The sequence below is a fragment of the Neophocaena asiaeorientalis genome, unplaced genomic scaffold, assembly GCF_003031525.2.
Source record: "Neophocaena asiaeorientalis asiaeorientalis breed wild unplaced genomic scaffold, Neophocaena_asiaeorientalis_V1.1 scaffold82, whole genome shotgun sequence".
NCBI classification, from domain to species: domain Eukaryota; kingdom Metazoa; phylum Chordata; class Mammalia; order Artiodactyla; family Phocoenidae; genus Neophocaena; species Neophocaena asiaeorientalis.
The window spans coordinates 6,819,388-6,834,473 of NW_020173068.1; the positions used below are offsets into that span (position 1 = coordinate 6,819,388).

Sequence of the window (15,086 nt, forward strand, 5' to 3'; positions counted from 1 at the left end):
CGCCACACCCTCCAGGCCCATTTTTTTGTGTTATATTTTAATTTTTATTTAATACTTGATACAACATATGTTATAAAGCATAACAAAGTGAATAGCTATGTGTGCCTTTCCTATCACATCTCCCTTTCTCTCGGCCAGAGGTAACCACTATCCTGAATCTTGTTTATTATTGCTTTTTCATTAAAAAAAAGTTTTGTATGATTTGAGTTTGCCTATTTTTGAGCTTTGTAAAAATGATATACTATACACATGGAGGCTAAACAGTGCGCTACTAAATAACCAAGAGATCACTGAAGAAATCAAAGAAGAAATTAAAAAAATACATAGAAACAAATGACAATGATAACACGACGACCCAAAACCTATGGGATGCAGCAAAAGCAGTTCTAAGAGGGAAGTTTACAGCAATTCAATCTCACCTCAAGAAACAAGAAAAACCTCAAATAAACAATCTAACCCTACACTTAAAACAACTAGAGAAAGAAGAACAAAGAAAACCCGAAGTGAGTAGAAGGAAAGAAATCATAAAGACCAGAGCAGAAATAAATGAAATAGAAAGGAATAAAACAATAGCAAAGATCAATAAAACTAAAAGCTGGTTCTTTATTCCCCAGAAGAGTTGTTTTCAAAGCAAACATTCCAAATGAACGTGGCTCTTCAATGGAATGTCCCCATTGTGCTTGAAGTGTTTCTTCTCTGGTTGTGATTTTAAATTACAGACTCATTTGAGCTACTCCCCTTCCCCTCAGTATCTTTAGAGGAGCAGTGACTTTGTCCTTAGGTAGAGGATGTGTAATTTTGGGTGAAAGTAAATTACAATTTATTTGAGTTTATTCCAAAATCTATGTATTTGGTATTTTGGAGTAGATCAAGCCAAGAGTAGATCAAACCAAGAGAAAGTTTCTTGGTCTTAAAAAGGAATGATCTAATTGCTTTGGGTATTGTGCTGGCTGCACACTTTGGCCACTTGAAACGTGTTAATAAACGTCACTGATTAAAACAGCTGGAGCATTTCTTGCCCCATTCCAGTTAAGGAGCAGCATGCTGAAATCCTAACATCTCTCACTCACCTATAAGGACAACATACAGGCTGAGAGAGAACAGAAGCGGGTAGAAGAGTCAGTAAGTTCAGTCCCCCTTCATCTGTTCTGCTGTTCTCCTTGCTCTCTGAGTAGACAGAGTAATGTTTCCTTTTTCCTTTTCCCAAAGAAAGGAAGGTAAGGGGGAAAATAAGTTTATGTATTTAGACCAGTCAAAAAAAAAAAAGCTGTTTTTTTTTGAGAAGATAAACAAATTTGATAAACCCTTAGCCAGATTCATCAAGAAAAAAAGGGAGAGGACGCAAATCAATAAAATTAGAAATGAAAAAGGAGAAATCATAACTGACACTGCAGACATACAAAGGATTATAAGAGACTACTACAAACTACTACAAACAACTATATGCCAATAAAATGGACAACCACATAGAAATGGACAAATTCTTGGAAAGGTAAAATTTTCCAAGACTGAACCAGGAAGAATTAGAAAATATAAACAGACCTATGACAAGTAATGAAATTGAAACCGTAATTAAAAATCTTCCAACAAACAGAAGTCCAGGACCAGATGGCTTCACAGGCAAATACTATCAAACATTTAGAGAAGAACTAACACTGATCCTTCTCAAATACTTTCAAAAAATTTCAGAGGGAGAAACACTCCCAAATTCATTCTATGAAGCCACCATCATCCTGATACCCAAACTAGAAAAAGACATCACAAAAAAAGAAAATTATAGACCTGAACAAAATACTAGCAAACAGAATCCAACAGCACATTAAAAGGATCATACACCATGATCAAGTGGGATTTATCCCAGGGATGCAAGGATTCTTTAACACACACAAATCAATCAATGTGATACACCATATTAACAAACTGAAGAATAAAAACCATATGATCATCTCAATAGATGCAGAAAAAGTTTTCAACAAAATTCAACACCCATTTATGATAAAAACTCTCCAGAAAATGGGCATAGAGGGAACCTACCTATATGACAAACCCACAGCAAGCATCATACTCAATGGTGAAAAACTGAAAGCATTTCCACTAAGATTAGGAACAAAAAAAGGATGTCCACTCTCACCACTATTATTCAACATAGTTTTGGAAGTCCGAGCCATGGCAATCAGAGAAGAAAAAGAAATAAAAGGAATATAAATTGGAAAAGAAGAAGTAAAGTTGTCACTGTTTGCAGATGACATGACACTATCCACAGAAAATCCTATAGATGCCACCAGAAAACTACTAGAACTAATCAACAAATCTGGTAAGGCTGAAGGATACAAAATTAATGCACAGAAATCTCCAGCATTCCTAGACACCAACAATGAAAAATCAGAAAGAGAAATTAAGGAAACACTCCCATTTACCACTGCAATAAAAAGAATAAAATACCTAGGAATAAACCTGCCTAAGGAGGAGAAAGACTTGTACTCAGAAAACTATAAAACATTGATGAAAGAAATCAAAGATGACATAAACAGATGGAGAAATACACTATTGTTCTTGGATAGGAAGAATCAATATTGTGAAAATGACTATACTACCCAAAGCAATCTACAGGTTCAACACAATCCCTATCAAACTACCAATGGCATTCTTCACAGAATTAGAACAAAAAATTTTACAATTCATATGGAAACACAAGAGACCCCAAATAGCCAAAGCATTCTTGAGAAAGAAAAATGGAGTTGGAGGAATCAGGGGCCCTGACTTCAAACTATGCCACAAAGCTACAATAATCAAGACAGTATGGTACTGGCACAAAAACAGAAATACAGATCAATGGTACAGGATAAAATGCCCGGAGATAAACCCACACACCTATGGTCACCTAATTTACGACCAAGGAGGCAAGAACAAACAATGGAGAAAAGACAGCCCCTTCAATAAATGGTGCTGGGAAAACTGGACCACTACATGTAAAAGAAAGAAATTCAAACACTCCCTAACACCATACACAAAAATAAACTCGAAATGGATTAAAGACTTAAATGTAAGACCAGACACTATAAAACTCTTTGAGGAAAACATAGGAAAAACACTCTTTGACATAAACCACAGCAAGATCTTTTTTGACCCACCTCCTAGAGTAATGGAAATAAAAACAAAAATAAACAAATGGGATTTAATTAAACTTAAAAGCTTTTGCACAGCAAAGGAAACCATAAACAAGACCAAAAGACAACCCTCAGAATGGGAGAAAATATTTGCAATTTTAAATTATTAAAAAATGGGCAGAATTAAAAAATGGGTGGAAGACCTAAATAAGACATTTCACCAAGGAAGACATACAGATGGCCAAAAGGCACATGAAAAGATGCTCAACATCACTAATTATTAGAGAAATGCAAATCAAAACTACAGTGAGGTATCATCTCATGCCAGACAGAGTGGTCATTATCAAAAAATCTAGAAACAAATGCTGGAAAGGGTGTGGTGAAAGGGAACCCTCCTGCACTATTGGTGGGAATGTAAATTGGTACAACCACTATGGAAAACAGTACGGAGGTTCCTTAAAAAACTAAAAATAGAACTACCATATGACCCAGCAATCCCACTACTGGGCATATACCCTGAGAAAACCATAATTCAAAAAGAGACACATACCACAATGTTCACCGCAGCACTATTTACAACAGCCAAGACATGGAACCAAGCTAAATGTCCATCGAAAGATGAATGGATAAAGAAGATGTGGCACGAATATACAACTGAATATTACTCATCCATAAAAGGAAACAAAATTGAGTTATTTGTAGTGTGGTGGATGGACCTAGAGTCTGTCATACAGAGTGAAGTAAGTTAGAAAGAGAAAAACAAATACTATATGCTAACGAATCTAAAAAAAAAAATGGTACTGATGAACCTAGTTGCAGGGCAGGAATAAAGATGTAGGCATAGAGAATGGACTTGAGGACATGGGGTGGGAGGGGGAAGCTGGGGCAAAGTGAGAGTAGCATCGACATATATACACTACCGAATGTAAAGTAATTAGCTAGTGGGAAGCAGCAGCATAGCAGCTCGGTGCTTTGCGATGACCTAGAGGGTGGGATAGGGAGGATGGGAGGGAGACGCAAGAGGGAGGGGATATGGGGACATATGTATGCATATGGCTGATTCACTTTGGTGTACAGTAGAAACTAACACAGTATTATGAAGCAATTATACTCCAATAAAGATCTATTTTAAAAAAGATACACTATATACAATCTTCTGCAACTGACTTCTATCAATAATTTCTATGGGGCTTCCCTGGTGGCGCAGTGGTTGAGAGTCCGCCTGCCGATGCAGGGGACACGGGTTCGTGCCCCGGTCCGGAAAGATCCCACATGCCACGGAGCAGCTGGGCCCGTAAGCCATGGCCGCTGAGCCTGCGCGTCCGGAGCCTGTGCTCCGCAACGGGAGAGGCCACAACAGTGAGAGGCCTGCGTACCACAAAAAATTTTAAAAAATAATAATAATTTCTATGATTTAGCTATGTTGTTGCCTATAGCAATAGTCATTGTATAATATCCCATTGTGTGAACAGAGGACATTTATCCATTTTCCTGTTGACGGATCAGAGACCTGGTTTCAGTTTTTTGCCCTTAACCAATAATGCTATAACCTTTCTTATGTGTTTCTTGATGCACATGTGCAGAAGTTTTTCTGAGGCAGTGGCTTCCAAACCATTCTGACAATGTCCAAGAATAAAAAATAAATTTTCCATCACAACATAGTAAATATACACAGGTGAATGTATGTGTATAAATATGAAACAAAAACTTAAACAATACCCTTACACAATACATTTTGATCTTTTCTATTTAGCTGGTAGATCCACTGAATTCATTTCACACCCTCCTGGCTTCAATTTAGTGCTTTTATTTCTAAGAATCACTGTTCTGGAATTGAGCTTCCCCACGAGTGTGCCTGGGCATAGGTTACAGGTTACCCAGGCCACAATACTGACGCCTCGGCCCTCAGGTCAGTGCTTCCTTAGGTGCTGGGTCACAGGGTATGCCCACGTTCAACTAGAAAACAAAATAGATATATTCTGCTGATATAAAAAGGTATCAGCAGTAATGTAAGTGTTTCCAGTGATACACATTCTCGAGCTCTCTCACTGTGGTCTTATTTGCATTTTCCTGATTATCAGTGAAGTTAAGCATCTTCTTTTTATGGATCATTTGTTCCTCCTCTGTAAAATGCTTGCTCCTATCATTGCCCATTTTTCTACTGGGCCATTTGTCTTTTCCTTGCTGATTCACAAGAATTCATGATAAATTCTGTTGTTGTTTTGGGGGTTATTTTGGTTGTTGTTTTTGTTTGTTTGTTGGCCGTGCCACACTATATGCGGGATCCTAGTTCCCTGACCAAGCATCGAACCCATGCTCCCTGCAGTGGAAGCCCGGAGTCTCAACCACTGGACCACCAGAGAATTCCCCATGATAAATTCTGAATACCAATCTTTTGTTAGTTGCATGGGTTGCAAATATCTTTTCCCGGTTTGTGGCTTGTGTTCCCACTTTCTTATGGTGTCTATCCCCCTTTCAAACTGCACTAAGGTACCCATAATGTCTAGCAGAACTCATCACTATTTTTGGCAACACAGAAAGGTATGAGAGGGAGGAAGAGGGCATGAGGGACAAGCAGGAAAAGTTATGAAGGAGGAATCCTAGAGTCTTATGCTAAGACTGCCAGGGAGTCTGGAGTTTCCACCCTGGAAGCCCCTTCTCACACACTGGTGCATACAGTTATGGAAAAATAACAAAGCCTTTTCATCAAAGGGCACAAAGGGTCTGTCTGGGACCTGCACACATCTCCAATGTTTTCCTACAGACAATGGGTCACTTGTGCATCTTCTGCCTGGGCAATAACAAGCAGAGCCTGGGGAAAGTGCCAGCAGAAACACAGAAATGAAAGCTGGGGTCACCACGATGCACATGGGTACTCTTTTCACTGCAACAGAAAATCTAAGAGGCTGCTCCTACCTCCTCAGTAGTAAAAGGAAGAAATCTGCAAACCTGCAACCGACGTGGAGGCATGGGACAAGGACTTGGGGAAGTAAGCCAGGTCCTAACAAGCATTACACCAAAAATCTAATATAGTGATTCTCTAACATGCCTATAGATCTGTTTGGGGGGGGGGGGCGCGGTCTGTGAATTCTCGATGACAAATATTTAATTTAGTGCTTTCACTTCGATCATAGTCCTTTTGTTTTTTTTTTTTTTTAAAGCATATCCTGGATCATTTGAATGTCCATCTTATGACCAACTGGCAGGATTTCAGTGCTCGTATTTGTTATTTCCTATGTTGGTGTCAATTAAACTTTGTTGAAAACTAATGAGAAAAAATAGAGGTGAACGTAATAAGTGAAAGTCAAACATCCTCACAAGAAAGCTTCACAACAGTTCAAATATAGAAAAGTGGTAGGAGAATGGAGTTATTATACAGCATACAGCATTAGAGCTATGCTAAAAAGATCTTGCACCATAATAATTGAGGGACAATTTGATTTCAGCAAAGTAACATTAGCTAACACATTAAATTCACAAAGTCAATCTGAGCGTTTGAGTTTTATAATTAGTTTGATTTCAATCTATTTGTTTAGGTTTTATAATCATTTAAGATCTATTAGAATAAGTAGTATAACCTAGTGAATATACTTAAGTAACACAAAAAAATAATTTTAACACTAGGAGTATGGCAGAGTTTTTCTTTAAAAGAGTTCTGTACATTATTCAGGTTTGAGAATCCAACTGTCTGAGGCACTCTCCTCCACCTGGTCATTCACCTGCTAGAGGATACAGCTCACCTTTTTAACACCCAAAATATCTTCAATGAGGGTTGCTGTCTGTAAGAATGTCTTCTTACTCGTCATCAGTGTAAACAGGAAGATCACAAAGTCATTCTTTTCTGCCAAACGCTTTGTAACCCCTTCCGTCTATCGCAAGGGAGAAGAGAAAAAGCAGAATAGGTTATAACCCCAAAATAAAATATGAAGGACAAAATATCCATTCCAGACACTGGAAAAGCAATTCCACGCTACATCAGGAACTGTTAGCTGAGCCCTTAATTCCCTAAAACTATATATAAAACACTGTGTACAAATGTATTTTTCTGGGGAGGAGTTTTTAAATAATATCCATCATAGGTTTTTAACCTAGTACCTAAATCAAGAGCTATAAGCCAGCACCCAGTAGGCCAAGTTTTATTTGGCCAGCAATACCTTTTAAATTTTGACTTTAAGTCTTCAGATAGGATATGCTTACTCCAGTTAGTCACAATTTGCACAAGTCCCCACTACAAAACAGGCAACTTCAAACGTTTCTTGTTTTCTGCCTGATCCTTGGAGGCACTGGTGTTTGCAACTCTAAAAGCCCTAGGTTTCCATCTAACCTGAATTTAAGCCAGATCAGCACAAAGTTGGACCATATCATCCAATGTTCTTTACGTTTTTGTTTCTTCTTTCTTTGCTTTCCTTTTCTTTTTCTTTCCTTTTCTTTCTCTCCTTTTCTTTCTTTCCCTTTCCCTTTCCTTCCTTCCTTCCCTTTCTTTCCTTTCCCTTCCTTCCTTTTTTTTAACTGAACTGTGTTTTGCTGGAATATTATTAACATTAGGTGTCATTATTAATGAACAGCCTCATTAAGACTGCCTCATAAGACTATTAACTACATGGAAGCTGACAATGATGGAGTCATTACATCACACATATATCATCTTTTTTTATAAGAACAATTTCTTACTGGCCTTAGTTACAAGAATAATTGTGCACTACCCGAACAATTAGTTTATTTTTATCTCACGGGTCTGTCTGTGCTTACCTGTGCCACTAGCTACATCTGGCTACTGAGCACGTGAAACATGGCTAGTCTGAACTGAGATGTGCTCTGAGGGTAAAAAACACACTGGATTTTGAAACCTTAATACAAAAAAAAGGAAGTATATCCCATTAATAATTACTTATATTGATGACATGTTGGAATAACATTCTTGATACACTGTGCTAAATAAAATACATCATTAAAATTAACTTCACCTATTTCTTCCTACTTCTTTTCTTACTTTCTAAAAAACGTGGCTACAAGGAAATTGAAAATAACCTAAGTATGGTGGGGTGATGGGTTATTTCACTTGTTTTTGGAGTATTTTTTTTTTTTTTTTTTTTTTTTGCGGTACGCGGGCCTCTCACTGCTGTGGCCTCTCCCGTTGCGGAGCACAGGCTGCGGACGCGCAGGCTCAGCGGCCATGGCTCACGGGCCCAGCCGCTCCGCGGCATGTGGGATCCTCCCGGACCGGGGCACGAACCCGCGTCCCCTGCATCGGCAGGCGGACTCTCAATCACTGCGCCACCAGGGAAGCCCTGGAGTATTTTTATATTATACTCTAATATTCTTGAGAGACTGGTATAATACATTCTTATACTTTTTAAAATGTGATACACAGAAGCAAACACAAAATACCATATATAGCCTAATCAGTGACTAAAAGTGCAGGTTTATTACACTAAGATTGCATTAGCCTTTTTGGTGACAATAGTTTTTGCTGAATCCTTTTGAACTTACTGACAGTTTAGGCCCCTAAACTATTTTTCATTGTATGCCCCTAAGACATATCTCCCTTGCTCAGGACCTCAGCATTAATTTTTTTTTTTTTTGGCGGTACGCGGGCCTCTCACTGCCGTGGCCTCTCTCATTGTGGAGCACAGGCTCCGGACGCGCAGGCTCAGCGGCCATGGCTCACGGGCGCAGCCGCTCCGCGGCATGTGGGATCTTCCCAGAGCGGGGCACGAACCCGCGTCTCCTGCATCGGCAGGCGGACTCTCAACCACTGCGCCACCAGGGAAGCCCTCAGCATTAATTTCTTATTTGTTTATTTAGAGTTATGTCCAAAGCTTTACATTATCCCTTTTCAATTCTTTTTATTCAAACAGCCTATCATTTATGTTGTCAAGGTTTTTGTGGATGCTGATTTTTATCTTAAGATATCAATCCTGGAGCTTCCCTGGTGGTGCAGTGGTTGAGAGTCCACCTGCCAATGCTGGGGACACGGGTTCGAGCCCTGGTCCAGGAAGATCCCACATGCTGTGGAGCAACTAAGTCCACGTGCCAGAACTGCTGAGCCTGCGTTCTGGATCCCGTGAGCCACAACTACTGAGCTCACGTGCCACAACTACTGAAGCCCATGCGCCTAGAGCCTGTGCTCTGCAACGAGAAGGCACCGCAGTGAGAAGCACACGCACCACAACCAAGAGTAGCCCCTGCTCAACGCAACTAAAGAAAGCCCGCGCACAGCAACGAAGACCCAACGCAGCCAAAAAAAAAAAAGATATCAATCCTGAACTAATAAATATGCTATTCCTAAAGATAAAATAAAATAACCTAAGTGTTATATTTCTGTTGCATAGCAATGTTATGGATGCTGAACTTTGTGTTAAGTGTTGAAACATATTTCCCTATTTGTGTTGGTTGCTAGGAAGCTTAAACCCAAATTTTTTTTTTTTTTTTTAAATGGAGGCTGAGAAGTCCCTTGATATGCCATCTGCAAGTTGGAGAACCAGGAAAACTGGTGATGAAATTCAGTCAGAAATGGAAGGCCTGAGAATCAGAACCAACAGTGTAAGTCCCTGTTGGAGCCAAAGGCCCAAGAACCAGGAACTCCAAGTCCGAGGGCAGGGGAAGACGGATGTCTCAGCTCGGGCAGAGAGTGAATTTGCCCACCCTCCCCACCTTTTTGCTCTATTCAGGGCCTCAATGGATTGGATGGTGGTCACCCACATTGGTGAGGGCATCTACTGATTCAAATGCTAATCTCTTCCAGAGACACCCTCACAGACACGCCCAGAAAAAAAATGTTTAACCAGATATCTGGGCATCCCTTAGCTCAGTCAAGTTTACACATATGAACAAATGTTCATAGTAGCATTATTCTTTTTTTTTTTTGATGTGGACCATTTTTAAAGTGTTTATTGAATTTGTTACAATACTGCTTCTGTTTTATTTATTTTTTGAATTTTTAAATTTTTTTATACAGCACATTCTTATTAGTTATCCATTTTACACATATTAGTGTATACATGTCAATCCCAATCTCCCAATTCATCCCACCATCACCACCCCGCCCGCCACTTTCCCCCCGTGGTGTCCATACATTAGTTCTCTACATCTGTGTCTCTATTTCTGCCCTGCAAACCAGTTCATCTGTACCATTTTTCTAGGTTCCACACATATGCGTTAATATACGATATCAGCTTAAACCCAAATTTGTACCCCATCCGCGATACAGATGATTTTATGTTCAGCCCAATTCCTGGATACCTACTTCCAAATTTATAATATTGGTAGGCCTTACATACTCCTAACGATGCCCGAAATCTTTTTTTGAATGAGGCAAGAAATGAAATGGAATTAAATGTTCCTTTGTGTTTTCATTGCATAGAGGTTTCACTTCTACAACAGCATTTGTTTCATTCTGCTGTATTTGATTCACTCTTTACAGTTTACCACATATGTTCCCAAAAGACAGGTACTGGGTCTTACAAAAATTAACATTTGTATATTGTTTTACAAAGTGCTTTCACATCTATCATCTCTTTAAATCCCACAACAACCCTATGATGTATGATTACCAACTACACTCTACTAAAATAAGAAACTAAAGCACAGGGAGGAGAATTAATAAGCATGAAGCCAAGAGCTAGAACCCCAAACCAAGTTCTAGCGCTAAGTGCTATGCTCTTTCCACCAAATTGCTTCTTTTATTCACCATTCTTTCCCACTCAGTGATCAACCTAGTTGGGTGTCCTGATCAACACATGGTGGGTCTTCTGGTTCTTGTTTTGTTTTCTAACAATAAAAATGAAGGAGTAGGTACAATAGAGTTTAAAGGAATCCTAAAGGTCACAGGCACTCTTTCAATGCTTGCATCCATTTAACAAGTTTTTTGTTCAGTCTGTGCTTGGACACCTCCAGGGCTAGAGGAGTTCAGTACCTGCTGAAGCAGCCATGGCTCAATTAATATGAAATTTTGCCATCCATAATTTCTACCTGTTGGTTATGGTTCTCAGGCACATACCAGTCCAATTCTCCAATGTCTGAAGATAGCTGTCATGTCTACCACCCCATTCAAATCTTCCCTCCTCAAGCACTGCAGATGTGGCAGGGAGAAAAATGAGGCCCTGATGGCAGGGATACTTACACAGACACAGGTATTATACAAGATGCTCAAACAGTCCTTGGACATTTCATCACTTACTGAAAGTGAAAGGGGAATAACTGGTTATTTTTCTCATTGGAAAGATAGTGTAACAGAATTAAATTTTTGAACACAGAATTGTTCCTCATAATCCCCTCCAAGATGATTATTTTCCTTTTAGCATAGCTCCTTCCAGTCCTTATTCACCAAAGAGTTTCATGGTGCCTGCATCAGAGCCTACAAACCAATTTGTACACTGCTTTTTGGTTTGATATAGTATTATGCTTATTATGTTCCATAGTCTTTATAATTTCAACCTGTTGTGGTGTTATCACTTAGTAAGCCATGTTCCTTTATAGCTTGATTAGAATTATATCCAGGGTTTTAAAAATTTTGCTATTTAAATAGGCTAGAAATAAACAACATAACATATAGTCCTTTTATGCTTGTGTTGAACTGGTTCCCTAAGATACATTTCCAAAAGCAGAATTACGAGAATCCAAAGTAACTGGATTGATGTTGTAAATTTCCACTGAAAATTCTACCAGCAGCAAACAAGGGTGTCATTTTTACTACAGACTCAATGTGTTTTGTTCTGTTGTTATTTACGTTGGGTACCAATAAAGAACTAGTTACTTCTCTGTGAGCAGGAACAGGAGAGTACGACAAAAAGGAAACTAGAATTTCAAGTCCTCAAAACTGGGAGATGATAAAATTGAGTATGAACCATGGATAAAGTGTTTTGTTTGGCATTACTTTTATTTTTAAAAACTGTTTGCATTAATTCCTATGCTGCCACAAACTCTAAAATGTTAGGCTTCCCTCCAAGATCCCAGTGGGCAGCCCTGCCAAGCTAGCTTGACCGGAAGGGTTATCTGACATAATCTTGAGACAATGCAGATGTCCTGTAACCCTCATCACCACTTTTCAACCTATGGGGGCTTTTTGGTTTATTTATTTCATGACTTCAGAGCAGGTTGGAACACCAAATCAGTATATCTCAGTACTTCTAGACCTTTCATTTTCAAAGGGAACTGGAATTCACTCATTCATCAAATATTTATTCAGCATCCACTCTAGAGCAGATACAGAATATACAGTGGTTAGCGAAAAAAAAAAAAAAAAGACAAAGCCTCATGGAACTTATAAATCTAGTGGGGGAAGAGAGAATAATTAAGTACACCAACAAGTAATTACAAGATGCTACCTGCTATGAGGGCAGAGGACATGAAGACCAATTTAGATAGGATACAAAGCTGCGACATAAAAGATGAATATGAATCCTCTTAACCACTACTACACATACAAACAAGGCCTTACATAATATGTCATGTTGATGTTGGGAGGAAAAGTTTTTAATTAAAAAATGTGATATTTGTAGTAGAGCATTCATCAGATGTTAACTGATCTCTGGCTTTTAATGCCAAAGTAAGTGTACTTACTCATTTTTTTAAATTATCAACTGACTACCTAAGAATAATATTTGCAACATGTGTAAGTTATAGAGAATAATAATAGAATAATACCCATATACCTACCACCCAGTCCAAGAAATAATGTGCTACCCTAAACACAAATAAATTACACATTCTGGTAATGACTGAACTTTTCACAAAGGGCTTATAACACTTTTATAACAACAAAAACAAGACAATAATTAAAAAAATAAAACAAATGATCTTACCAGGCTTTTCCTTACTCTCTCAATTAACTATATGAGAAATAAGAATTTGCAAAGAAAACATAAAAGCTGAAACCAAGGACTATTAGAAACTACAAAGATGCAATTCTTTTAGCCCAGTAGTTTTCACACTTTTTCTTTTAAAGCACTAGACTTATATTTCTACCAAGTATAAAATAAAGAGAGCTGCTTAGTTAGGGGCGGAGAGTGTCCTACAGCCGAACATAAGGCATGTCCTCATTGTTAAGAGTTAGGAAGGGAAAGAAGAGAAACTCCTGGGAATTACCATCATAACAGCAGGTTAGGAAATGAGTACCAGTGGCTGATAAGTATACTTACTTTTCAGTTTCTGTCCCCGAATAGAGATTGTAGGCCTCATAAGAATTTCTACAAGGAGCTATAAAAAAAAATTGGATAAAAGCTTCAAAATTCAAAGCACAACTTACAAAACAGTCTTTGCCATGACAACTCATGGCCCAAATATCTGTCAGGGTACTGCAAGACCCTCTTGGTTCCAACACCAGAAGGCAGTGAAGTTCAGGGAAATGAGCACTGTACCAAGAGTCAGGAAACCTGGGTTCTAGTTGCAGCTCAGCCACCTATTCCCCATGTAAACTCGGGCAAGTCAGTGTCCCTCCATGGCCTTGGCTCTCATTTTTAAAAATAAGAATGTTAGATTAGTTAATCTCTGGGGTCCAACGTGGCTTTAATTTTTTAAAAGCTGCAAAACATTTTCACTATGATTCCTCTTTTGCTTTTAGAATATTTGTGTTCTTTTTATAAACATAAGTTTATAAAAAGAATCACAAAAGGTATACCATAAACTGTTAATACTGATTTCTACAGGGGGCTGGGGAGTATATGCATTCATTTTTCATACTTTTAATACAACACATAATTCTGTTTAAACTGTTTACAATGAACACGCATTTAAAAACCCATTCTGTTGAAACAAAGGACAGTTTATAATGATAAAAGGGTCAATCCATCGGGACGATATAACAATTATAAACATATATGCATCTAACAACAGAACCTCAAAATACATGAAGCAAAAGCTAACAGAACTGAAGGAGACAATTCAAAAATAATAGCTGGATAATACCCTACTTTCAATAATGGATAGACAATGAGGTAATACCAAAAATACAGAAGACTTGAACACTATAAACCAACAAGCTCTGACAGCTATAAAGCATTCTGCCCAGCAACAGCAGAATACACATTCTACTCAAGCACACATGGAATACACACACACACACACACACACACACACACACACAGAGGAATACTACTCAGCCATAAAAAAGAATGAAATTTTGCCATCTGCAGCAACATGGATGGACTTGGAGGACATTATGCTAAATGAAATAAGTCAGACAGAGAAAGACAAACACTGTATATCACTTGTATGTGGAATCTAAAAAAGTAAAACACAATAGTGACTATAATAAAAAAGAAGCAGACTCACAGATACAGAGAACAAACTAGTGGTTACCAGTCGGGGCGGGGGGCAATATAAAGGTGGGAGAGTGGGAGGTACAAACTAGTAAGTCTAAGATAGCCTACAAGGATGTATTGTACAACATGGGGGATACAGCCAATATTTTACAATAACTATAAACAAAGCAGAACCTTTAAAAATTGTGAATCACTATATTGTACAACAACTATATTTCAATAAAAATGCAAAAAATAAATTTCACTTAAAAGAAGAAAAAGGGAATTATCTCAAACCAATAACCTAATCTTTCACTTCAATTCACTGGAAAAAGAGGTGTAACACAAAGCCAAAGCAAGCAGAAGAAAAGTAATAAGGATTAGAATGGAAACTAATTTAGCAGAGAACAGAAAATAACAGAGAATATCAACGAGATCACCATTGACCTTATAGAAAACAAGAACTACCTTCCTCCTGATGAATACTTTTAACTATTATATATAAAGCCACACTAAGCATCTTTGTATACAAAGCCTTATCTCATTTTGACTTACGTCTTCATGAGAGATTCACATAAATGGAAACAACAGGGCAAAATGAGTAATGATCTTTAAGGTTTTGAGGCATACTACACAAATGCTTTTGAAAAGAGATGCCCCACTTTTCACAGTCATCCAAGAAAAGTATAAGATATTCATCTGCATAGGTTATTATATTTAAAATAAATTCTCTTCAAAT

General features: G+C 38.2%; 1 protein-coding gene across 3 annotated transcripts in view; it reads right to left on the reverse strand.

Annotated features, from left to right (window-relative positions):
- Positions 1-15,086, reverse strand: part of TRPC4AP (transient receptor potential cation channel subfamily C member 4 associated protein) — a 78,019-nt gene that overhangs the window by 35,506 nt on the left and 27,427 nt on the right. For all 3 annotated transcript variants that reach the window (XM_024742890.1, XM_024742889.1, XM_024742891.1), the window contains exons 4-6: positions 13,247-13,304; positions 11,230-11,285; positions 6,848-6,976 (exon numbers count right to left, since the gene is read on the reverse strand). In XM_024742890.1, coding sequence (XP_024598658.1) covers positions 6,848-6,976; positions 11,230-11,285; positions 13,247-13,304 — 243 coding nt within the window. The remainder of the gene's footprint in view (positions 1-6,847; positions 6,977-11,229; positions 11,286-13,246; positions 13,305-15,086) is intronic.